At 53.3% G+C, this 25,273-nt stretch overlaps 2 protein-coding genes across 7 annotated transcripts; both read right to left on the reverse strand.

Moving 5' to 3' along the window:
• Nucleotides 1-34: 34 nt before the first annotated feature.
• IL17RC (interleukin 17 receptor C) lies at nt 35-12,897 on the reverse strand. Of its 6 annotated transcripts, none has more exons than XM_081247232.1 (19): nt 12,545-12,897; nt 12,231-12,252; nt 11,883-12,035; nt 11,537-11,611; nt 11,339-11,448; nt 10,154-10,265; nt 9,779-9,823; nt 8,121-8,260; nt 7,837-7,896; nt 5,600-5,654; nt 5,337-5,518; nt 5,191-5,241; nt 4,186-4,231; nt 3,907-4,028; nt 3,580-3,639; nt 2,994-3,042; nt 929-1,024; nt 774-812; nt 35-678 (listed from the first exon to the last, which is right to left on the reverse strand). In XM_081247232.1, the coding sequence occupies exons 1-19, from the start codon at nt 12,839-12,841 to the stop codon at nt 59-61; spliced, it is 2,334 nt and encodes a 777-aa protein (XP_081103358.1). In that variant the 5' UTR covers nt 12,842-12,897; the 3' UTR covers nt 35-58. The 6 variants fall into 6 exon arrangements, with proteins under 6 accessions (XP_081103358.1, XP_081103360.1, XP_081103359.1 ...); XM_081247234.1 differs by having other exon boundaries at nt 5,191-5,238; nt 12,545-12,886; XM_081247233.1 differs by lacking the exon at nt 774-812.
• Nucleotides 12,898-14,103: 1,206 nt separating this feature from the next.
• IL17RE (interleukin 17 receptor E) lies at nt 14,104-25,084 on the reverse strand. Its single transcript, XM_081245763.1, has 16 exons — nt 24,849-25,084; nt 24,488-24,503; nt 23,809-23,931; nt 22,861-22,958; nt 22,439-22,598; nt 22,205-22,344; nt 21,217-21,285; nt 20,233-20,299; nt 19,088-19,263; nt 18,960-19,007; nt 18,829-18,877; nt 18,506-18,654; nt 16,265-16,333; nt 15,479-15,530; nt 15,296-15,394; nt 14,104-14,809 (listed from the first exon to the last, which is right to left on the reverse strand). The coding sequence occupies exons 1-16, from the start codon at nt 24,978-24,980 to the stop codon at nt 14,253-14,255; spliced, it is 2,004 nt and encodes a 667-aa protein (XP_081101889.1). The 5' UTR covers nt 24,981-25,084; the 3' UTR covers nt 14,104-14,252.
• Between the last annotated feature and the right edge of the window lie 189 nt (nt 25,085-25,273).

Genomic DNA, 25,273 nt, shown 5'->3' on the forward strand with positions numbered 1-25,273 from the left:
GCTGGGTCACTGAGACACACGTGGGAGACACGGGTAGAAAAATAGCGTCTGCCTTTATTCAAGTCCTGTTCTCTGCCTCAGGCCCCATCCCGCGTCCCGTCCCCGGGGCCCGGAAGCAGCTGTCCAGGGCGGGCTGCAGGGCCCGGGATACCTGCTCCGCTCTCTCCGCGAGCCGCCAGGGGTGGGGGGCTGCGGGGCCCTGCAGGGTCCCCAGGAAGTCGGGCAGCTGTGAGGGCAGTGAGAAGACCGGCACGCTGCGGAACAGGGCGGGCACGGCGTCCGGGGACAGCAGTCTGTCGAAGTAGGCCCCGACGTAGCGGCCGGGCGCCCGACCTTGCAAGAAGTCTGGCAGCAAGCAGCTGAGCGAGGCGGCGAAGGCGTCGTGCGGGCCGTGAGCCCCGGGCGCCGACGTCGCGTCCTGCAGCCATTCGCGGCACAGCGCCACGGCCCCGGGCGAGAAGAGCAGGACCACCACGCCGCCCTCCTGCAGGGTCTGGCGCCGCTGCGCGTGGAACCAGGCCAGGGGCCCCTGCGCACTCAGTTCGCGGCGGCTCCACAGGTCCACGGCCACGCGCAGCGGCAGCTGGAACAGCGCCGAAGCCAGGGCGCCCACCAGGCGCTCGAAGCCAGCGTCGTCGGCGGAGTAGAGGAGCAGGGCCGCGCGGCCCCTGGCGGCCGCTGTTGGAAAGAACAGAGCCGGAGCGGAGACGTGAGCTGGCCCGAGGCCTGGCCCTCTGGGGGCCGCCCCCCGCCCGGAGCTGGCTCACACTCACCCCCCGCGCGGACGTCCTCCTTCAGGAGCCTCAGCCACCCTGTGAGGGGAGAGGAGCGGAGGCAGCCGGTGAGCCCAGCCGCCGCCGTCTCCTGGCCAGCTCCCAGGTCCACTCGAGTCCTGCCCCTGGGGAATGGGGAGCCGGGAAGCGCTCACCTTTCACGTGGTTCTTTTTGAGGAGGAGGAGAAGGAAAAGCACAGCGGCCAAGAGTAAGCAGGCCAGCCAGACCAGGGCCCAGCGCCGGTGGATGTCTAGGAGACCCAGGGGAGAAGACAGGCTTGTTAGAGACCCCCGCTTCACGAAGGAGAAAAACGAGGCTCAGAGAAATGAAGAGATTTGCCCGAAGTCCACAGCTCACAGGGTCAGTGTATGAACATAGATCCATTTACTTGGGTGACCTTGGATAAGTGACTTCCCCTTCTGCCTCAGTTCACCTCTGTAAAATTGGGATAACAATAGTATCTACTTCACAGGATTGCTGTGAGGACTACATATATTAATACACATAAAGTACTGAACAGAGTGCTGGGCACAATAAGTGCTCAAATGTCAGCTAAGGTTATTGACCCCTAAGGGACTTCCCTGGTGGTCCAGTGGCTAAGGCACCGTGATCCCAATGCAGGGGGCCTGGCTTGGATCCCTGGTCAGGAAACTACATCCCACATGCCCAACTAAGAGTTCACATTCTGCAACTAAAGATCCCGCATGCCGCAGTGAAGATCCCACGTGCCACAACTAAGATCCAGCGCAGCCAAACACATCAATCAATCAATCAATCAATAAATGTTTTTTAAAAAAAGATTATTGCCCCCCTAAGCCTAGGGTTGCTGGACCCTTGACCTCACTCTCTCGGATGACTGCAACAGCCTTCTAACTGGTGTTCCTGACTCCTTTTTGCCTCTAATTCATTACAACATGGCAGCCCCAGAGATCTTTTTTTTTTTTTTAATAAATGTATTTATTTATTTTTGGCTGCGTTGGGCCTTTGTTGCTGCATGCAGGCTTTCCCTAGTTGCGGCGTGCAGGGGGCTACTCTTCATCGCGGTGTGTGGGCTTCTCGTTGCGGTGGCTTCTCTTGTTGCAGAGCATGGGCTCTGCATGTGTGGGCTTCAGTAGTTGTGCAGGGTCAGTACTTGTGGCGCACGGGCTTAGTTGCTTCGCTGCATGTGGGATCTTCCCGGACCAGGGCTCGAACCCGTGTCCCCTGCATTGGCTGGTGGATTCTTAACCACTGTGCCACCAGGGAAATCCCCCGAGAGATCTTTTTAAAATACAAATTTGGGGGCTTCCCTGGTGGCACAGTGGTTAAGAATCCACCAGCCAATGCAGGGGACACGGGTTCGAGCCCTGGTCCGGGAAGATCCCACATGCAGCGAAGCAACTAAGCCCGTGCGCCACAAGTACTGAGCCTGTGCTCTAGAGCCCACAAGCCACAACTGCTGAGCCTGCATGCCACAACTACTGAAGCCCTCGCTCCTAGAGCCCGTGTGCTCTGCAACAAGAGAAGCCACCGCAATAAGAAGCCCACACACCTCAACGAAGAGTAGCCCCCGCTTGCCACAGCTGAGAAAGCCTGCACGCAGCAGCAACAAAGACCCAATGCAGCCAAAAATAAATTAATTAATTAATAGATAAATTTATTTTAAAAAAATACAAATTTGATTATAGCCTTTTGGGAAGCTCCTGCTACTCTTAACATAAAATCCAAATTGCTTACATCGGCTCCCAAGGCCCTACATGACCCTTGCATCCTAATCTCATGACAGAGGCCTACCTCTCAAGACCCTCCAGCCACATTGGCTACCTTGGAGTTCCTCAAAAAAGCACCCCAGAGTCTTCACAAAAATGCATCTCTTCCCCCTTCATCTAGCTCAGCCTTCAGAGTTCACCTCCAACCTCTCCCCTGAACTAGGTCAGGTCCCCATTATATGCATTCAGGGCTTTGGACACTTTTATAGTGAATGCTTCAATAGCCCACACTTCCTAAATAATTGTTTAGCTAATGTCTTTCTAGCTTCTATGGCTGGCATGGGGACAGGGAATGTGTCTCTTTGGTGATGCTGGGATCCCTGCAAGCGCCCCTTGTGGTGTTTGAATTAATGAAGGAATGACCCTCTGATTGAAAGGCTAAGGCCATTGTGTATGCTCCCCCCAGGAATGGTCCCTGTCAAGATTCCAGCTCCTGGAACAGAGAAGAAGGGCAGTTCTTGTAATACTCACACTTTTCCATGGGGCAGGCCCATAGCGCTCCCAGGTCATCGTCCCACAGCTGTAAGACACAAACAAAACCAAATCCAGAGCCCCCAGCTTGGCGTTCAACACCCATCAAGTCTGGTCCCAAATTTCCAGCCTCAGCTATGCATATTTCACACACAAACACACAGCAGCCGCAAGCTGCTCTGCCTTTGCTTATGCTGTGTCTATTTCCTGGACTGTACCTTCCTACGGGTGCCAGATTGGGCCCACATGAAAAGACCCTTCCTTGAATCTCTCCCTGGAACCCAAAGCTTAGCACATTGGTTATTAGCTGTCTTAACCCAATGGTTATCTCTTCGCTGGTCTCTCCAGCCATGAGCAACTTGGGGACAGGAACTATGCTTCTTCAACTCTTAGCTTCCCCGGGGCTGGACACAAAATAAGCACACACAGATGGTGGGTTGATGCTAGAGGGACAATGAGGAGGCCCCTGCCCCTGAAGAGTGACAGTTTTCCTGCTAGGCACAGGAAGAGGTAGAAGAGGTTGAAGACAGGGTTTGAGGCCTGTTGCCTTTGGGCATCGGGGAGGGTCCTCCTGCCACCTACTCACCTGAAGACACTGGCCTGACCGCACATCTTGTAGTAACGGCCCTCCAAGACGAGCTGCCCTCTGCGAAGCCAAGGGATGGGTGCTGTCACCTAGAGGCACAACACCTAGGAGGCCACCAGGCTACAGCTGGGCAGAATAGTAGGGGGGAGGGTCTGGGAGACTTTTGAGAGGCCACTGAGAACAAGGCCCAGGTCTGAGTTACCCCTATATTCCCAGAGACCAGCACAGGGCCTGGCACAGAGGAGGGGAAATTGAATAGTGAAAATTTGAGGCCAGGTTTGAAGTGGAGCTGGAAAGGGACATGAAGGAGGGTCCCCCATCCCTCACCGTGGACGCCCTGCTAAGCAGTGGAGTGCAGCCACTGGGTTCCAAGGCGCAGAGTGATCCATTGTCCTGGGGGCCTCGTGTCTCCACCAGCAGTATGTCATCCTTGAGGGGCCCCAGGGAGTCTGGAAAGGGTGAGAGCCCACTCTCAGTGAGACCCAACCTGGTTGAGGGCCGCCACTTCCCTGCCCCATGCCTGACTTTCACCCCCTGGAGCTGGCACTTCCAGGGTCCACCCCTATTGCAGTGGCCCTGCCCCAGCCTCCCCCAGGTCCCACTCACCAGCCCACAAACACTCTTGTAGCTCCTGCTTCTCCCAGGTGCTCACCTGCTCAGAAGGGGCCAGGGTTAGGGGCACGAGGAAAAGCAAAAGCTGAGCCCAGAACAACCAGAAGAGAAGGGACAGACAAGGGGAAGCCTGTCAGGTTGGGGGGCGGGGTCTGGACTCTGGACCTGACCTTAGGCAGATCTGGGTTCAAGGTTGAGTAATTAGGAATCACTCCATCTTTCTCAGCCTCAGCCTTGTGAGGTCATCTGTGCTAAAAGGGCTTACGGCTGTAAATGAACTCTTCAGTTCTGACAGAACACTTTATACATTCCCTTCTCACCTAAACACCTTCTCAAAGAGGCTTCATCTGACTGCCCCTCTTGAAATTGCAATTCCAGCCCTCCTTTATCCTTCCCCACCTGTTCCTATAGTATTTATAGACAATTTTAACATATTGTATAATTTACTTATTATGCTTGTTGTCTGCCTTTTTCCATTACAACATGAACTCTTTAAGGGTGGGAACATTTATTGGTTTTATTCACTGACATATTTATTCCAAGAGCCTAAAACAGTGCCTGAAACATAATAGCTCAATAAATCTGGAATTAATATTTTTGTAACTACCCTTTGAAGTTATAAAGCAACCCATTTCTACAGGAAGAGAAATAGGATAATTATAGCAATAATCAAAGCAGTTAACACTTATTGAGAATTTAGTTTGTGCCCATTGCTAAGGTGAAGCACTTGTTTAATCTCCATAACCACTCTATGAAGTATTCAGTAGTTACTATTATCATCCCCATTAAACAGATGAGGAGACTGATGTTCAGAGAGGTGAAGTGCCCAGGGTCCCACGCCATGCACTGGTAAAGTAAACAGTAGAACTCCTAAAGAGGAAGCTGGTAACCACTTTGCTCCAGGGACCCAAGGATAAAGTGGATTCAGAAGACAGTGACTGTCTGGGAGTCCGCGGAGGTCCTGACCCCAAGCCCGGCCCCCCTGCACCCCTTTCTTGCCTGGACACAGATGTTGGGGTGGCCTTTCAGCAATGGAAACTCAAGAGCCTTCTGTGGAAAGAGGGTAATGAGTGGGGTCATTGACTTTGGGCCCCTAGGTTCCCCTTCCTTCCCCAACCACGGGAACCTCCTGCCGCTTCGCTTACGTTCACAGTGACATTCTCTCGGGGCAGCGGTGGGACCAGCGGCTGGCAGGGGCCCCCGTCCGGTGCCTGCCAGCACAGTGTGGCCTCAGCGGGTACTGAGCACGGCACATCCAGCCGCCAGGCCCGCGGGGGCAGCAGCTGCAGCCGGGCGGCACGCCAAAGGTTCCGGTGTGCACGGGGGTCTGCAGGGAGAGGGTCTGGTTACTGCCTGCCGGCAGGTCCCACCCGCACCACTCCCGCTTTGGCAGAGCCTGTCCACTCACCCTCCCTAAAGGGGCAGACGCTGGTCCTGACAGAGTCGGGCTCCAGACGCCACACCTAGAAAGGAAACGGGGCTCCACAGGTCAGTTCAACCCAGCCAGCACCCTGCTAAGCCCTGGGGATGCATTCACTCAGCCCATACAGTCAGCACTCCTTGGCCCTCTGTATTCGCTGTTCTGCATCCTCGGATCAAAAATATTCCAGGGAAAAAAATTCCAGAAAGTTGCAAAAAGCAAAACTTGGATTTGCCTGCAGGAAACTGTTTACATAGCATTTACATTGTATTAGGTATTATAAACAATCTAGAAATGATTTCAGGTATACAGGAGTATGTGAGTAGGTTATGTGTAAATACTACACCATTTTATATTATATAAAGGACTTGAGCATCTGCAGATTTTGGTATCCACAGAGATCCTGGAACTAATCCCTCTGGGATACTGGATAAGGAAGGAGGATGTATTTCACCAACATATGCCCAAGTCTTTTTGCCCTTTACAAGGCCCTAGAATTGCACACATTTATTCTTCCAGCAAACCCTATGCCAACATCTGGCAACATCTTCACTCGACAAATTTTTAATGAGTACTTACTATGTGTCTTAGCACTATGGTAGGCATAGGGACTTTTAACAATTAAATCCACAATCACTTTGTGAGAACCTACTTAGCACAGGTTCTCAGCACAGCGTTAAGGACACGTCCATTTATTCTCCATTTTTTCTTCCAATAGACTTTTTTTTTTTTTGGTTGCGTTGGGTCTTCATTGTTGCGTGCGGGCTTTCTCTAGTTGAGGCGAGCGGGGGGCAACTCTTCATTGTGGTGCACGGGCTTCTCGTTGTGGTGGGTTCTCTTGTTGCCAAGCAGGGGCTCTAGGCGCACAGGCTTCAGTAGCTGCGGCTCGCGGGCTCTAGAGCGCAGGCTCAGTAGTTGTGGTGCATGGGCTTAGTTGCTTCATGGCATGTGGGATCTTCCCGGACCAGAGATCGAACCCGTGTCCCCTGCACTGGCAGGTGGATTCTTAACCACTGTGCCACCAGGGAAGTACCCAATAGACTTTTTAAGTGCACCCATTCTTGGCTTAGCCCTGTTCTAAGCACTAGAGATAATATATTAATTTATAAAATAAATGTATAAGAGCACCTACTACGTAGCAGGCATTGGGCTTGGCAGTGAGGACAATTATATCACAGCAAACATTCCATGAGTGTCTGTTATATGTCCTATCACTGTGCTAGGCAGTAGAGTTTCACTCATTCACTCATTCATTCACTTAACAAACTTAATTAGCACCCACTACATACCAGTTATTATGCAAGGCTCTGGAGAAATTACTAAATTTGAATAGATATCATTTCCTTTCCTTCAAGGAAATTACAAATTCACAGTTGTAGTAAGGATAAGACATGTATACAAATTAATAAATCAATCACTCATTTATTGAGGATTTGTGGTATGTAAGAAGAGACAGGTGCCCAAATAAGAAAACAAGTGATAAATGATAAATAGAAAAGAAAAGACAGAAATGCAAGAAGATTTGGAGACAGAAGAGGCCAGGAGGTTGGGCAAAAGCTTTGGTAAAGAGGTGACTGGAAGGATTGGGGTGTATGGAAAAGAAGGATTGGGGTGTATGGAAAAGAAGTGAGGGCATTTCAGGTAGTGGGAATGAGAGACATTAATGTCAGAGGTAAAACAGATGGGACCTGATGACCAATTCAATGTATAATCAGAGGGAGAATATATTATTATAACATATATAAGCCGGAAGTGGCACACTTCCTTATAACAGCCCTGTGAGGCTGGTACTGTTTATTCCCATTTTACTGATAGGAAACAGGCTCAGAGAGGTGAAGTGACTTGTCCAAGTTCACACAGCTAGCAAATGGCAAGTCAGGATTCAAATAAGTCTGAGTTCACAGTGCACGCCCTACTCTCCAGGTGAGCACAAAGAGGGAATTGGAGGAGTAGTGGAAGCCTTCAAGGGGGAGGTGACATCTGAAGGGGGCCATGAAGCACAAGTAGAAGTGCTGTGGATAGAGGATCACGAAGAGCATTCAGGGCATGTACAAGCAGAAAACATAGGGCAGCAAAGGGAAAGGGAGGGCCAGTCCCCCTAGGGAGCCATAGTTTCCACCTCAAAGAGGAGTGTGGAGGGTGGGGAGACCAGGAAGGTGAGGGCCAACCATCTCACCAGTTCCCTAATCCCTGTCCCCGGGCACCCAGCTGGACTCTGCTCCTACCTGAATACAGAGGCAGGGAACCAGGTCTGTGTGGTTCAAGGTAATGATCTGCGGCCCAGTCTGTGGGACAAGCAGAAGGAGAGAAGTTGAAGAAGATGAGGAAGAGGAAGGCTGGAAGCCAAAGTTAAGGACACCGGGCAGGTAGCCGTTCCCCCACCAATGTTCCTTGCTTTGGGTGTGGGTGGCTGTGTCCTTTTCAAAGGTGCCCTATGATAATGCACTTGCAACTTTAGCACAAGCATCGGCCTGCAGTGGGAATGGACTTGGGGAGGGGGACGCCTCACCAGGTTTCTGTGCCACCAGGGTTTTGCAGGGCCTGGGACCTGGTTCCAGTACAGGAAGAGGCCAAAGCGCTGCTCCTCAGGCACATCCAGCACCAGGCGCACGTCGTCGCCATCTGCAGACACGTTGAGCCAGGTTAGGGCTGCGGAGGAGGCAAAGAGAGAGACTTCCTTCACCTCTTCTGTACACCCAAGCCTGGGTCACACCCACCCACTGCCCCTTTGGAGTTTCCTTCAAAGCCCTTAGACTAGGAGGCCCCTGGAGGGCAGAGCCTGTGTCTCCATGTCAGACCAGACTTCAGCCACAGCCCAGGACTGAACCCATGTAGGCCCCAGTATGGGGTCTGGAGAGGGCTCTTCTCCTTGCTTCTCCCTCTGCAGCCAGAAGTACCTGTAACCACTGTAAAATAAATCATTCTCCTCTGCTCAGAACCTTTTGATGGCCCCCACATCACCCCAGAGTAAAAGGCAGAGTCATTACAGTGGCTTGCAAGTCCCTCCCCAGTATGGCTGCTGTGAACACTCTAACCTCATTTCCTAGCACTCTTGTCCTTAATTAACCTGCTTCAGACACATTGTCCTCCTTACTAATACTTAAACACACTAGACACACTCCTGCCTCAGGCCCTTTGCACTGGCTATTCCCTTCACATGGAACCCTCTTCCCTCAGATACCCCATGGCTCCTCCCTCACCTCCTTCAGGTCTTTTGCTCACTGACCACTCCAACACCCAACCTCTCTATCCCCCTTCCCTGAAGTTTCTCCACAGCACTAATAACCATCTAACTTATTGCATATTTCACATCTCCATGTGTTTATTGTGTCCTCCATCACCCCCACCCTGACCCTGACTCCCCGCTAGAACGTCAGTTTTGTCAGTTTTTTTTTTTTTTTAATTGGTTTGTCTCCAGTGCCTAGGGCTATTCCTTGAGCAGGGTAATGACTCAATATCTGCTGAATAAGTGAATCAGTGTCTACCAAATGAATAAAGACATGAAATCCATGATGTGTATCTGTATCCTCAAACCTCTGGTGCTGAGTAGTCTTTAATGAATTACCAAAGAGTCATCAAGCTTAAGTTTAAGAACCCAAATAGAAAATAAAGTTGAAATCATTTGAGTTCAAAAGCATCCCAGTGTTTCTATCTCGATGTGACTGGTAGTTATGCAAATGTATACATATGTAAAAATTAATTGAACTGGACATTAAAATTGGTGCACTTTACACACTTTTCTGTATGTATGTTATACCATGATAAAAAAGAAAATACAAAACAAAAAAATGAACAAAGTCCAAATAGTACATGAAAAAAATCATCAGAACCTTGAGTTTCTTAGCCCTTATTTTATGATTTAATATTATTTTTATTTTAATATATGGGGGCGGGGTGCACCGTAATCTTGACAATGTTTTGGGCCACTAGATGTTCCTGGTACTAATAAATATTTGTTCTAAGAAGTGAGAGATTCACCTTTATATTCTAAATGCCTGGCACTGAGTAAGAGCTACCGCAGTTCTTTTGTGATAAATGAATGAATGAATAAATGAGCTCTGTGAGCCTCTGGGATGTGGCAGCCAGACCTGAAGTTCACTCCAAGGGTCCCTCACACTCCAGATCCACCCCCACCCTCCTCCCAGCCCTGCTGGCCCTAGCTCCTACCCCAGCAGCTCTGAATGTTGTCCCGGACTTCGAGACCCCTGCAGTCTGGGGAGAGATCACAGAAAAGCCTCTAGTGGGGTTGGGGGCAAAGAAAGAACGGGGGCAATCCAACCCATGGGGAGCCCTGGGAAGGGCTCCCCGTCCCCTCAATACCACCCATATCTATTCCAGTGCCCAAAGCACCTTCCCCAGGCACTGGGAAGCAATGTCACCTGGGGAGAGGAGGCATGAGGGACTGACTATGGATGGCTGGGAGTGAGAGTGCCTGAGAGCGGCTGGGACGAGGAAGGGGGTGAAAGCAGAAGGGCAGTGGCCGGTGGGGAGACAGACTAAGGGGCCAGCACTTGGGGCCCCTCAGGCTGTGGGACCACTTACCGGGCAGCTGCTGTGTGAGATTGAGTTCCTTCTGGTACCGGGGCAGAGTGTAGGACCAGATTCGCACCTCAGCCCCCAGGGCAGCCCCGAAGCAGTCAAATACTACAGAGCCCTGTGAGGAGAGGGTGGTGGAAGGCTGGTGGTATAGGGCTCAAAACTGAGGCTCCTCTCCGTGGTCTGCTCCACTCACCCTCCGCCCTATTCCCAACCAATGACTGTTCATACTGTATGGCCCCCAATTCTGCCATGAACGTGTCCTCCAAGGCCTCCAGTTCTACAGCCCACGCCCTCAGGAGGGGTGGCAGCAGAGCCAGGATTAGTGCCCCCACTCTAGTAGGCCTTGCCTCATCCCTGCTGTTCCAGGTCACGGGCCAAAGCTAAGGTGATCAGAGACCCCAGACCCCAGCACAAATGTGGGAGGCCCTCCCCACAGAAGGTGTTCTCACTCCCAGGTGCCTCAGTGGGCCTCATGAGTGCCCTGTGAGGGGGACCAGCAGGTGATCTCCCATTATCTTCCAGGTAAGACGATATAGACTGGGGGCTGGGGACAGGAGGGAAGTCAAAGTGTGAGTGACTTGGCCCAAGTGGAGATACATATCCCAACCATGAGCAGCCCCCTGAGGCTGGGAGAAGCTCCACTGGGGGACAGACATGGTGTATGTGGGGCAGACACGGACAGTATGGCAGGGAATCCGGAAAAGTGGATTCAGCCCACAGACCTCCCCTCTGTAAGCCTCAGCTTCTCTATCTGGAGCATGAAGGCAATAATGTCTAGTTCATGGGGGTAGTTTTGAGGATTACAAAAGAAAGGAAAAATTAAACTTTCTGAGACTCTTCCGTGTTGGGTATTATACCAGGTGTTTTATACATATCAACTCATTTTATTCTCACAACAGCTATATGAGGTAGGACTATTCTTTTTTTTTTGGCCACACTGGGTGGCCTGTGGGATCTTAGTTCCCCAACCAAGGATTGAACCTGGGCCCTCGGCAGTGAAAGCGCAGAATTCCAACCACTGGACCACCAGGGAACTCCCGAGGTAGGGCTGTTCTTTTCCCCACTTTACAGACAGGAAAACTGAGGCATAAAGGACTGAAAGGACTTGCTCAGAGCCCTGCCAGAATCAGGACCTAAAGAGATAATGCACGTGAAAGCACTTCATAAATTCATTATTATTTCGCATACCACAGACTGACCAGGCTGCACGAGGGCAGCAGGCACTTGCACCTCCAGTAGGACGCAGCGGGCAGTAGGGTAGGCCTGGAAGGAGAGCACGACGTGGGCCTGGAGAGAGGCTGTGAGCAACAGGGCAGGGGGTCGGTCAGGCTCAGGGGCCCTGGGCAAGGCTCTGGCGAGGGGCAGTTGGGCCAGCCGGCTTCTCACCGTTCCTAGGCTCCTCGATCGCTGGGTCCTCTGCGATTCCAAACTTCTCTTCATCTTCAGCCTCTTCCCAGTATCCTGGAATGACCCGAGAGCAAGGCTCAGATCTAGCCCCAGCTCTGGCTTTGGGTTCCTTCCAGGAAGCTCAGTGCTAGGAAGCAGAGGCCAGGCTTGGGGCCGGGGGTGTGGGCGGGGAGACCAGTCTGACCTGGGGGGTCCGTTGGCCAGTGTCCTCCAGGAGAATACTGAGGATGCCCCGTGCTTCCTGACAGACACCCTCCCTGGTCTTCGTGCCCACTCCAGACACACTCACATGCACCCATGCCCAGTCATGGGATGACAGGCTCACCATGCACAGCCAAGTGGACGGCCACACGCACACAGAGGTCACAGTCGGTCTCCTTGTAGCACCTTAGCACCAGCTCTGCCTGCAGGCGTGTGGGCACCAGCACGGGGCCTGGGGCAGACACGAGGCTCCCAGGCAGGCAGAGCACGTCACCATCTGTGTGTGAAGGGTGGGGTGGGAGCTGAAGCTTCTCAGACCCAGAATCTGGTTGTACCTGACACCCCCAGAGGGCCAAGGAGCTTTGGGCTCTTCCTGGGCTGAGGGCAGGTGGTGAGGGCATGGGACTGAACAGCTCCCCTCCCTTCTGCCCACCTGGGAAGATCTTTCCTCTCTAAAAGTAGGGCTACTTACCCCAGAGGTGGCAGGAAAGGCCCTGGGAAGGAGGTAAAGACAAGTTAGAGTTTATGCGTCCAAATCTAACCATCTTTTCCTGAGGCCCCCCCACCCGCCTACCTCTTTCTAGGGCTCCCTTTTCCAAGTCCCTCCCAGAAGAGCTCAGGCCCAGCTCTTGCCCCCTCCCCATTCTTCTCTTACCCCATCAGCACCCGACAGACCAGCCAGGGCAGTTCTGACAGTGACGGCAGCGGCAGGAGCCAGGCTAGGGCCTCATTGGCCGCAGACCGAGCCCTGAGCCTTCCTCAACACTCCTGTGGCCCCAGACTCACCGGAGAGCAGCGGGCAGTGTCCTGAGGCCCCACAACCCTCTCTAGAGAGAGGACCGCAGGGTTTCGGCCCAGTGCCAAGGACAGAAAGAACCAGGGCACAGGCATCTTCCAGGTGCCAGGCAGCACCCAGGCCTGAGGCCCTGTCCTGCCCCCCCCCCGAAGGGGGGCTGACACCACACCTCGTCTCCCACTCAGCTGCGTGCCTGCGGGTAGGAGAGGCCGGAATCCCTCCCCAGTCTCGGGGTCCCGGCGCTGGGCCGCTCGCGCACGCCCTCTCCCAGGAGTCCTGACTCCCATCCAGTCCCTGCCACAGTGCTTTCGTTTTGGCTCCTGGCAGGCAGCCGGCTGTTCCCGCCCCGCCCGGTCCCTCCCACCAACACCAGGCCTGGGAGCCAGCAGTCTGGACCGGAGTGGTGGCCTCACTCCCTCCCTCTTTTCCTCTCCTCCTCTTCCCCTCCTCCTCCTTCTCTGCTGACACCTGGCTGGGAGGGGCCCCTGAAGAGGGTGGTGGCTTAATGGCTGAGTAAGGGAGTTCTTACTCACTCTGAGTGTTCCTAAGGAGGAAGTCTCCATCGAGACAACCAAGGCCCTATGCAATCCTGGGGCATTTGCACTTCCCATGTGACTCTGGGGTCTTGGTGTCCATGGGGCCCCTCTTACTGGCCACCCCAGGTCCCTTCAGACATTCCTCTTGGGCCTCATTGTAGGACCTCTAAAGACAGGGACAAGGGGCACCATAACGTGAGCTTTTCACCACTTCCCAGCCTATGCTCAAGTGAGGGGTAGGGGGGGATGGGACCCAGGACCCAGAGCCAGGAAGACAGGGTCCTATTTGTGCTGTTGCCATGGGCTGGCTGCGTGACTGTGGACCCACACCACCTTTCTGAACCTGTGTTTTCCTCTCTTCTCTCTGAAGAATCACAGTGAGGATCAAGGAAATTTCCAGGGAGACATTGCCTGTGAGAATATGACAGACATGGATGTGGATTTGGGCCCAGAAAATGATGCATAACAACCGCCAGGCAGGGTCTTGCTGACCCTTCCCACAACTCAGCACCCTGGGCACACTGGAAAAGCACCTTGTGTTTCTGTTTATCCATCATGTTCATCTTTATTCAACTTTCTCTATCTCAATCTCCACTGTCCCACCTTTGCCCCCATCACCCAGGACCAAAGCCTCCTTACCTGGGTCCAGAGCCCTCCCTCCCTCCCTTCCTCCCACTCTGGGCAGGGCCCCGGTCTGGAAAAGGGGGATCCCTGGCTCCCAAAGGGGTTTTCTGTCCCCCTACCCCCTCTGCAGACGCCTCCCACTCAGAGCTGCCATGTCTCCTGCCTCCCCAACCCCTGTCCCAACCTCTCTGGCCTGGACTGGAGCACGTGCAGCCTATTCTCCGGAATTTCAGAGAGAGGAAGTGGGACGATCCCCCACTCACAACAGCACTGAGGTCAGAGGAGTTCTCGGGAAAGAGTGACTCTCCCTGGGGGTTCTGAGGGAGAGAACCCTCAAGCATAAGCATAAGTAAGAGACTGGACCCTGGGGGAACGTGGGGAAGGGCGGGGACAGTGAGTGTAGGAGGCAGCGTAAGGCTTTGTGGCCAGTGGCCCCTAGGAGGCATCCAACGATTCCAGGGTAGAAGCCTCATTCGGGGCTTCCAGCCAGTGTCCCTAGGCCTGCGGCCACAGACATCCGGACTGCAGTGAGCTCTGCTCAGCCTTGATCGGCAAGTTTGGCGGCCTCGCGTTCCAGCTGGCGGCACAGCTCCACGCGACCCCGCAGGCACGGCCGGGCCGCAAGGCGGCCCCAGCTGGTGGCTTGAGTAGAAGTCCGCGCGTCCAGCGCCCGCAGCAGGCGCGGCATGTCTTGCAGCAGGCGATAGCGGGGCAGGGCGCGCAGGGGCGGAGGAATGTCACCTTTGGCGCAGAGGCGACTGAAGTAAGCGAGCAGCGGCAGCGGGCGCGGGGCGGCGCGGAGCAGGGCGCGCAGGGGCGCGGCGCGGGCATCCGGGCCGCCGGCGGGGCTCGGGCTGGCGCAGCTCCACAGCAGCAGCACGGTGCCCCGCTCCCGCGCCACGCGCGCCCGTGCCGCCCAGAGCCAAGGCAGCGGGCCCACGCGCGCCACCCGCGTACCCTCCCACAGGTCCACGATCACGTCGCGCCCGCCGCCCAGCGCGGCCCGCAGCAGTTCAGCCAGCGCTCCCACCAGGCGCCGCTGCGCCTCGGAGTCCGCCACGTGCAGGAGCAGCACCGGCCGCGCTCGACCTGGGCCTGGGGGTGGGAGCAACAGATGAACAGGGTGGCGGGCTAAGGGACAGCCCAGCCCTTTCCTCCCACGCCTCAGGGCTACATGATAGGGTTAACTCCACCCCCCCCTTTCTTCATCTGCGCTGGGGGTGGGTACCCAAGGCAGTTTTAGCCTACAGGCCTATAGGGCACCTTTGGGCTAATTAGATAAAGGTGCCCAGGAAGAGGAGAGGGCTAGGGCGCCAGGTGCAGCGCAGGCTGGATTTCTGCCCCACTAGCGTCTGGCCTAGAGACTGGTGCAGTGAACCACCTGCAGAAGGACCTTTGCCCTGCCTTAACCACTCCTGCCCACTAGGGGGCCTGAGGCTCACCGCCTTGGGTAACAGAGAGGGGGGTGCAGCGGCAGGGACAAGGCTCTTTCGGAAGGGAGCCTGGGCGGGGGAGGGATGGGGGCAACTGGTCTAGGAGCCAAGCAAGTCTGAATACCCAGGTTACCCCCAGTGAGCTTACCTGACAGTGGGCGCTGGCAGGTGAGCACCAGAACAACACCCAGTAGGGTGGTGAAGGCCAGCAGTGCCAGGATCAAGAGCCCCAGGAGCCTATGAGAGACTGAGTCAAGCAGGGTGAGGCCAAGCCCAGCTCCTCAGTGCCCAACCTCCCTCTCACTCCACCCCCCCCCAACCAAGAACTCACCATCCGGACACAGGAGGTGCTTCCAGGCAAACTGGACATCTGACCTCCACACCTGAGGGCACAGAGCCCCCCAATCCCTGTAAGCCAGGGTAAACCCTCCTCCCAGGGGAAGTTGAATAAGGCATGGGGATAGTGAAGGGGAATCCCCCTGGATAGGGAATTCCTCCAGCACAGGGTTTGTGTCTGGTCCAGCTCTAGCTGGGCACAGAACAAGGTCAAGAGTGGCAAACTCAGAAAGTAAACCCAGGGACTTCCCTGGCGGTCCAGTGGTTAAGACTTTGCCTTCCAATGCAGGGGGTGCGGGTTCAATCCTGGTCAGTGAGCTAAGATCCCACATGCCTCAGGACCAAAAAACCAAAACATAAAACAGAAGCAATATTGTAACAAATTCAATAAAGACTTTAAAAATGGTCCACATCAAAAAAAAAAAAAAAAAAAGAAAGAAAAGAAAGAAAGTAAACCCAAAGTTAACCAGAGCATCCATGAGGACACGGAAGGCACAGGCCCTGACTGAAGTAATCAGACACCACTGAGCTCCAGCCCATGATCACCATGCCTGAATGTGGAAACAAAGCACCAGGTTTTCTGGTTTTTTTCAAGAGACGCCAGAAATCAACTTTTTAAAATGTGACATCTCCCAATATTTAAGTGGTGGCAACTAATTCCAATTATGAACACCGTGCTGGCCAAATCAAACATTTTTATGGACTGGATTTGCCCCATGTGTCACCTGTGGTACAGATGACAGGGGAGTATATGCAGCAGAGTGAGGGCAGGATTCCTTACCAGGACACAGCCCCCTGGCCTCAGGAAGGGAACGATGAGGTCTAGTGTCACTGAGCTTGAGCCCTGAGTCTGTGGGAAAAAAGAGCAGAATGACTGTCCCCATAGAGGCAGATCTGGCTCTGTCCAGCCCCTGAGCCTTTGCCCATTGCTGTGTTCCTCCTTTCTACCCACCACCCCTACCCAAACCCTACCCAGGCTTAGGGCCAAGTGCCACCCCTGACAAGAAGCCTTCCCAGGCTTCATTCCCAGATCCCGCTGATCGTTCCCAGATCTGAACTGCTGCACAGATAAACATTAATCAGGCAATCAGGCACTTGTCAACATACTCTGGGTGCCTACTCTGTGCCAGCCCCTGAGGAGCCAAGGCGGGCATGGACATTGTCTCTGTCCTCCAGCAGCTCACAAACCAGGAGGCTAATTATATGCTGCCTCCCTTCTCTGTCCTGCGCACCTGAAGGGGCAGCTTGTCCATTGGAAAGAACGTTAAGTTGTAGAGTCAGGAGACCACAGCTAACAAAGTCAGGCTTAACTATTCCCTTCGTGGTTCCTAGCTGTGGGATCTTTGCATGGAGATAGACTTCCTTTCTCCTTGAGCCTCAGTTTCTTCATTTGTGTATGATAGATAATAATCCTTGTTTTACTGGGTTACTGAAAGCATCGAATGGGAATATGCAGGTGAACCCCCTTTATAATACAAAGTACAGGGACTTCCCTGGTGGTCCAGTGGGTAAGACTCCACGCTCCCAATGCAGGGAGCCCGGGTTCCATCCCTAGTCAGGAAACTAGATCCTGCATGCAGGCAACTAAAAGTCTGCATGCCGCAACTAAGAGTCCGCAGGCCGCAACTAAGAAGTCCGCATGCTGCAACTAAAAGATCCCATGTGCCGCACTAAGACACTGCACAGCCAAAATAAATAAATATTTAAAAATACACAGTGCAATGTGTATTCATTTAGTAGTAGTAGCTGTTATTACATTATGGACTCCTTAGGGGCAGACTGTGTTATATACTTTTCTTGTATCTCCCAGGGCCTAATACAGAGTGGGAACAGAGTAGGCACTCAATAAATGCATGCTGAACTGATTGCCATCTGCCTACAGGCAAGGATGTGGCTTCACCCTGTGCTCTGGGTGCTGGTTAGAGAGTTGATCAGTCTCCACCCTTTGGGAACACCCTCCACCACCTACCCCATACCCCAGCCCTGCCCCAGACCCCATTCTCCAGCCAGCTGTGAGCAGGTGCTGATGCAGTGGCTCTCAAATCATAGTTAACTCAATGACGTTCTCAGCTTACAAAAATAAATGAGTCCGTGGATTTATCTCTCAATTTTAAGTTATCCCACATGACTTTGTCGTAAATCTTAAGCATGGTTTCGTCTTAAATCTTAAGCAGTTCCTACCACCTGTAGGCTTGGGAGCCCTCACAGAATACAAAACAAATAAACAAGCTGCATGTAAGTAAGAAAGAACTGAAACAAGCTAGCTATGCTTAGTCAGCTTGGTGCTGTGGTTTTGCGGATATATTTGATGGTGGTTTTTATGTCAGATACACAGAAGAGAGTCTGCTAGTCAAACTGTTTTTAGTTCACATGATAGAGTTAAATCTGTCAGTAGTTTACAGTATTCTGCGAAGAGCACTTCAGCTTCCTGGGGCTCTGCCTCCCAAAGATAGAGGACTTCTGCCAGGAGCCTTGTGGAGGAAGGCAGGAGAGCAGTGGTAGAGGACAGCTGGTTCAAGAGAGGGCATCAATATAAAATGTGGTGGGAGTTCGAGTGGGCCAGAGAACAGCTGGGAGTGGGAGGGCCAGTCTCTTGTCTCTGTTTATCCCTGTAGGTTCAAAATCGAAAAGGATTAGAGGGACTTCCCTGGTGGCGCAGTGGTTAAGAATCCGCCTGCCAATGCAGGGAACACGGGTTCGAGCTCTGGTCCGGTAAGATCCCACATGCTGCAGAGTAACTAAGCCCGTGAGCCACAATTACTGAGCCCACTCGCCGCAACTAGAGAAAACCCGCGCACAGCAACGAAGACCCAACACAGCCAAAAAATAACAATAATAAATTTATAAAAAAAAAAAAAAGAAACTGCTCCATCGAAGACCCCAGTGACTGGCAGAGGAGGCAGCTGAACAAAGGCTGGCCAAGTAAATAAATAACCAGATGTTGTAAGAGATTTGCTTGCCTCCACCTGCTGTGCTCTAATCAACAGGTTCTAGTGGGGGCCAAGCCCTGGTTAGGCCATACCTGGCTGACGCTGTACACAGGGGGCACCATGCTGTCCTGCCCCACGCCTGAGTGGCTCCAGGCAGCACTGAAGGTGGCAGGCATCCTTGAGGAGAAGTGAAGGACCAGCTGCTGAGCCTGGGTATCCATGCTCACGTTCCAGGATGGGGCTGCCAGGGGGTAGGAAAGGGCATCATGTAATAGATGATGGTTTGTGGGAGGTGAGAGGAGCCGGGCTGCAGTTAACAGAGAAGTCAGGGCAGGGATAGAGTTTGGCTTTGCCACAGTTGCATGAGGGTGAAATGGTGGGAAGGGGTCCCAGCCAGGGTCACTTATTGGCTCACCGAATGTCTGGTGGGGGCATTCAACGTGGCTGCTGTTTCCAAAAGAGAACTGAGAAATCCAAGAATGGCAAGTCAGCAAGCTCCAGGAACCACGCACACCCTTCTCCCTCCTGTGTTGCCCATGCTTGTACCTTGAAGCAGAGCTGGGGGTGCAAGTCCACCTTCTCCAAGACATACCACTGTGGTGGGAGAAGGGAGTTAGGGAGCAGGGCCCTGGGCCCCAGCCCCGCCCACCCAGGTCCTAGGGAGGCTGTCTCACCCCCTCTGACTCTCGAGCCGTGGCATTGGGGACGTCTTCGCAGAGGGTGTGCCAGCCCCGCCTCTGGCAGAGGGAGGCGTCCAGCTTCAGTGGGCAGCGGAGTGTCAGGGCCATGACCATCTGACTGTGCTGGCTGTGGTCAGTAAAGTTCACCGACTCCCAGAAGTCTGAGCCATCTGGGCAGGCAGCAGGGGCAGAGAGTGAGGCCCAGGAGGCCTGAGCCCCATCCCCAGGGCATCGGGAGATGATATTTGTGAGGGAGCCTGGCACAGCCCTGGTCTGCCTAGGTGACTGATGAACGAGCATGCCTCCTCCTGCCCCTCCTTTTGCCTCTTCTATTTAGCTGTCTCCTCTCCTTCCTGCACCTCCATTCTGGCCGACTCCTTGCTGCTCCCCCAACTCGAAATCTTCATATCTTTGCTTATGTTCCTCTCAGAATCAGGAATGCTTTCCCCTCCCTCCTCTCCTTTCTAAATCCTGCGCATTTTCTGAGCCCAGCTCAGATGTCACTCCCTTTAGGAGAACTTTTCTACTCACGGACAGCCGTCATGGGCTTCTCCCTCCCCCGAGTTCACGCCTTACAGCCTATTCCTTGATTACAACCCTGCCCTGGACCATAGGATGCTTTGTGCTATTCGTTTGTCATGTTTGAGAATCCTGTCTCTGCAATTTGGGCTCAACAGTATGCATAGATGCCACCAACCACTTTCGCACATAATATCGAATTCCAGCCTCATAAGGAGTTGGAAAGTGAGGCAAGGCAAGTATCATTAGTTTATAGATGAGGAAACTGAGGCTCAGAGAAGAATAAGTGGCAGAGCTGGGATGTGAGCCCAGGTCCTCTGGTCCACCTTCTTAGGACATTACCTCCTGAGGTGGATATTTCTGATATCTCTGAACAGTGCTAGTACAATGTTCAATGCTCTGATTTATTAGCAGTCTGATTGCTAGACATGGTAGCCTATGACTTACCCCCAACTGACTCCAGAGAAAGTGCCTGCATGCCTTCTGGGGACTTCCTCCAACGCAGGTGTAGAGGGTGTGCAAGTGCGTGTGCGTGTATGTGCATGTACACGTACGTTTGTGGGGGAGAGAGAGACAGAGAGAAGCTGTGCATGCACAAGAGTCACATGAGCAGCACTCACAGGCTTCAGGCCAGCTCTGGAAGGGACATTTTTTGTGCCTCACGGTGTCTTCTTGCAGGTAGGACACCTGTGGGGACAGGGGAGCAGGGAAGAAGGGTCAGAGGAATGGCTTTCCCTACATCACTTAGACTTGAAACTCATTCTGGCTTGACCTTGCCCAGATGCAAGCTGCCTGAGCTGGCAGGGCACCGAGGAGGGGAAGAAGTGTGGGGGTGGGCAACGGTGGGTGGCACGTGGCACTCAGGCACGAACCCCAGACTATAGGAGCAAGATCAGTGAGTGAGAGGCTGAGTCCTATTCTCCCGGAGAGGAGAACATATCCCCACAAAGAGGCAAATCGTGAGGTCCACATTCCTCAACTTTTGCCTTCCCTGGCCTCCACTCTCAGCGATTCCTAAGGCGCTGAGTGCCCCATAGGGCCCCTCCCTCTGAAAGCCCAACACCCAATGTTATCCCCCTGGCAGGTGCTCCCCACTCCAGGTCTCTGCCTGCACCCTCCCTTTTGTCTCCTCCTGGGTGACAAGGCTCCTGCCTTTCCTGTCTAGTCCAAAGGAGTCTTAATGCTAGGCACCTCAGTCTTACAAGGAGAGGAGGAGGACTTCCATGCAGGGCTAGTGGGGATGAGACTTCTGGGGCCATATGGAGCCTTGCAGTGGCCCCGAGCCCCCGCTGTGACAGAACACCCAGTGAAGGCAGCTGTCTATTCTGCCTCTGTGCGCTGAGGCCGGGTCTCGACAAAGGCAAGCTGAGTTTGGGTGGGGCTGAGGTTGGACTCACCCCCAGGAATGTGCCATGGTCAGCAGGACACCTCCATCCCTGGCTCTGTGTGTGGCTCACTGTCAGGCTGGCACCAGTCTTCCCCAGCATCTCGTTAACACCAGCCCTTTTAAAACCTGACTTAGTGGAGATATGCTTGACCAATGGTGCTATCTGGGTGGCCTAGGAGTGAAGCCATGGACCACCCACACCTTTTCCTCTGCTCACCTCGATGCACAGACAGGGCAGAAGGAATTCATAAGGCAGGTCTACAGTGCAGCCCCCAGACACAACTTTCTGTGGACAAAGCAGCAAAGGAAGAGAAGAAGAAGGGCCTGAGAAAGAGTAGAGGCATCCTGGAAAACAGCAGGAGAAAACTGGGACCTTGGTCGCCACATACCCTACTTTCCCTCTTATCTGAGACATTTCTTTCTCTGAGAAATTTCCTCTCAGGGGGTCTCTGCCCTGTAATCTGACCATCTGCTCTAGGTGTCTCAATATATGGAATGAGGTGGGTGGGGAGGAGATGGGGAAAGGAATATACATTTATTGAGCCCCTACTATATGCCAGGGAGGGTGCTAGGTGTTAGAAGCACCAGCTCAATTAATTAAATGCTATAGCATCATGGTAATCTTGGGAGGCGTCATCGCCATTTTAAATGGGGAGAACTGAGGGACTCGGGTACAGCATCAGTCCCTTCAAATGGTACCAACTGTATACAAGGGCATCCGTGACAACTGGAGGTTGAGGTGGAGTGTCAGGGCCTAGGCTGGAAGAATAGGGGACATCTCATTCTCTGAGGAGCAGTGACAAAAGGGAGGGAGATGGAAGGGAACCAAGACAGACGTGACCATTTTGTTATTTTCTCAGGAGAACAGCTTCTTGCGGGAACTGAAAAGTTCTCTTAATGCAACCTGAATCTCACTGAGGGTCCTCTCACTGGGGGTGAGTGCCATATCCATTTCTCTACTAGGCATTCATGGCTGCCCCAGGTCTCTGCCTGCCCTTTCCTTCCTCTCCTGCCAGGAGACAAGGCCCCCTGCGTTCTCTGCCTAGACCAAAGAAGTCTTCATGCTAGGCACTTCAGACTTGTAAGGAAGTCTTGGACAATCACCACCTCTCTCTGGGACTCAGTCTCCCCGTCTGTATAATGGGTAGGTCCTTTCACTCCAGCCCTGTGTGATTTGGCTTTTACAGGCAGATGGCCCTCCATACCTGGGCATCAAAGGGATGGCTCAGCTCCTCACACTCCAGTGCCCACTGGTGGCAAAGACGTACACTGACCTCAGGGCCTGGAGGAACGGTCACTTGAATAACCCTTGCCTCAGGCAGCAAGTCAAAGGAGAACTCAGGCCCTGGGGAGAAGGGGGACTTGGTGGCCTTGTCTTTTGGCCTTAGCAGAGGTACCACTACTTGGCTCCACCATCTCCAGTCACATGACATGCCTACCTCCAAGCCTTTGTGAGCCACGTTTGGAGAGAACTTCCCCTTTCTCTGGATCTGCAGGTTGGGTTCTTTTGGAACGCAGCCCCTTGTGGGAGGTGTCTGGGGAGGGGGCGGAGATGTGATGGCCCTTCTCAGACAGGCAACGGCTACTTAGCAGCTTCCTCTGCAGGCAGAGAGCAAGGCTGGGCTGGCCTCAGGCCAGGAATCAGGAACTCTGGCTTCTATTCCTGTCTCTGGAATCCAGGGCACCACAGGCGAGCTGCTCAACCTTTAAGGCTCAGTGTCCCTAACTGTGTAATGGACAGAATAGTCTTCTTAAGCTCCACTCTTTCCATCTCTCTTTTATGGCTGGAGAACAGAATGAGAAGCCAGAAAGAGAAGGGTTGTGGGGTACAGGGCAGGGCTGGAACTGGCAGGGAGAGTACCTGAGCAGATGCTGGCATCGTGTGCCTCCTACAGAACCGGAACTTGTAAGACTTTTTGGATTTCTGCACCAGGAGGTGGAGCCAGCCCCACTGAAGACCTGCACAGGGAATGACACATTTACTATCCAGCCCCTCACGGCCCCTCCCCTACCTGGAGATGTGACCCAGTGTTGGACAGTCAATCATTTTAGATCAGGGAGGGTAATGATTGCAAACTTCTTTAGTCCTAAGTTATGATACAATCAAAAAAGCTTTTTCTCTTCTTAAGTAGAGAAAAACTATGTATATACAAAGATGTTCATGGTAGAATTATTTATAACAGTGAACAATTAAAACCTGTCAATTCTTGGGCTTCCCTGGTGGCGCAGTGGTTGAGAGTCCGCCTGCCGATGCAGGGCACACGGGTTCGTGCCCCGGTTCGGGAAGATCCCACATGCTGTGGAGCGGCTGAGCCCGTGAGCCATGGCCGCTGAGCCTGCGCGTCCGGAGCCTGTGCTCCGCAAGGGGAGAGGCCACAGCAGTGGGAGGCCCACGTACAGCCAAAAAAAAAAAAAAAAAAAAAAAACCTGTCAATTCTTAAGCAGTGTGTGGGCATTTAGTATGCCCCAGGCACTGAGCTAGGCAATGAAAATGTAGAGTTGAATAAGACAGATCTTACTTTACAGATAGAAGGTAAAAATAGTAAACTCATAGAACTAAAACATTTTAATCCCAAGAATTGGTACCAGCTGAAAGGAGAAACACCTTCACAAAACGATACAACTGAACTCACGAATATCAATCATGGTGTGTGCTATTTTAGGAGGGCCTAATTCTCTGCTGAGGTTGACAACAGGACAAACATCTCTTCTAGTAGGATAAGTTTTACTAGCGTCAGCCTAGGGCCCCCCCCAAATTCCTCCAATTCCAATCTCCACTAAGAATGGCCCAAAGGACTGTTTCTCATACCCGAAGGATCTGACACCAGATGCAGGCACCAACAGCAGGGACAGTGGCAGAGCCAAGCACACCAAGGCTGTGGGGAGGGGGGAAAGGCCGATAGGGTATGGCGAGGAATCTGGGCAGACCTTCCTGTGAAAGATGAGAAGGAAATCAAATGGTAAGGTCCCAGGAGTTCCCTCCCGCCTCAGAAAAGTTGGACTTGGGGCTGAGCTCTGCCACTTACATCCTGGCCGACTGACCTGGGGCAAGTTACAGACTCCTCTAAGTCTCAGCTTCATCATTCATAAAGTGGAGCTGCTGTCAAGATCAAGTAACATAATGCATGGGAAAATGCCTTACAAAGTATAACAAAATGTACCATACAACAGGAAGGATCATTGTTGTATTACTGACTGATGAGGGACCAATTAAGGGAGAGTGCCTGGAGATGTACCTGGCTCTCATTTAACCCTCCCCACAGCTCAGGGACAACTGTTTTCATTGTATAATCATTTCTACTGTGCTGCTATACCCCTCAGAAACTGTGCACTGCCTGAAGCCATGCATGGAGTATGTGGCAGAATTACAACGCAAATCCAGGCTCACCTTGTGTTTTGTCTTTGATACTATGCTACTTCCCAGGTTGAGAACCAAAAATTAGCATGGAAGAATGGGGAAGACGAGGAGGGCAGGGAATGAGACTCACCAGTGAAACTGTCATCCTGAAGGCACAGGGCCCAGTAGGGAAAAGAAAGGACAGAAGTATAATTAGTAGGTATTCCCACGAGGAGCATTCTCCCTGGGGTCTTTGCGTCACATCACCTAATTTCGAGGTCCGCAAAAGCCAATAGCCCATCCACTCTGGCTCTTTTCTTCCCAGCTCCACCCTGCCCAGGCCCTCAGTGCACCAGCACCTTGACTATCCCTTCAAGACGGTGTAGAGAACACAGAGGCTGCCATCAGAGCTCAGGGACTTGGGTAGCAGGAAAGGACAGGCGGAGAGTGGGGAGCTTTACCAGCCTGTGCCAGCCAGGTGTCCCCACCCAGCAGCAGCAGGCACACCTTACCATGTGGGAGGCCAGCAGACAGAGGGTGCTCCAGCTGGGAAGGGAGGGGCAGCCAATACCAGCAGAGGCAGACAGGCCAAGGAGGAGCTGGACGAGAGGCAGGAGCAGGGCTGCCAGTCCGGGGCTCCCCATGGGCTTCCGAGGGGTCAGGGTATCCAGAACATGGCTGCACCTCCTGAAGGTGGGTGGCAGGGCCTTGCCGTGCAGCAGCAGGGAGTGCAGTGCCAGCAGGAGCCCTCGCCTCAGCCTGCCCCTGCCCCGCCCTGCCCCAAAGCTCCTCCTCAAGCCCAACCAGCCGGCCAGGCCACATTCCTTCTCCTCCAAGTGGAGGGACTGAAAACCCTACTCCCCTACCTGGAGGGCAAAGGGGCTCCTGCTCTGGCAGAGAAATAACAGGCAAGAGGCCGGCACAGGGTCAGGGGGAT

The sequence above is a fragment of the Mesoplodon bidens genome, assembly GCF_964165515.1.
Source record: "Mesoplodon bidens genome assembly, chromosome: 10".
In the NCBI taxonomy this organism is placed as follows: Eukaryota; Metazoa; Chordata; class Mammalia; order Artiodactyla; family Ziphiidae; genus Mesoplodon; species Mesoplodon bidens.

What these genes read in the sequence shown, in the direction of transcription:
- IL17RE (XM_081245763.1), bottom strand. Translation starts at nt 24,980, where the DNA reads ATGGGGAGCCCCGGACTGGCAGCCCTGCTCCTGCCTCTCGTCCAGCTC. An exon ending in CTGTGTACAGCGTCAGCCAG is followed by an intron (nt 16,334 to 18,505) that starts GTATGGCCTAAC and finishes TTTTTCCCACAG; the next exon opens with ACTCAGGGCTCAAGCTCAGT. An exon ending in GGCCAGGGGGCTGTGTCCTG is followed by an intron (nt 15,531 to 16,264) that starts GTAAGGAATCCT and finishes CTGTGCCCTCAG; the next exon opens with GTGTGGAGGTCAGATGTCCA.
- IL17RC (XM_081247232.1), bottom strand. Translation starts at nt 12,841, where the DNA reads ATGGGAGTCAGGACTCCTGGGAGAGGGCGTGCGCGAGCGGCCCAGCGC. An exon ending in GATCGAGGAGCCTAGGAACG is followed by an intron (nt 11,449 to 11,536) that starts GTGAGAAGCCGG and finishes TGTTGCTCACAG; the next exon opens with CCTCTCTCCAGGCCCACGTC. An exon ending in ACAAGAGTGTTTGTGGGCTG is followed by an intron (nt 4,029 to 4,185) that starts GTGAGTGGGACC and finishes CACCCTTTCCAG; the next exon opens with ACTCCCTGGGGCCCCTCAAG.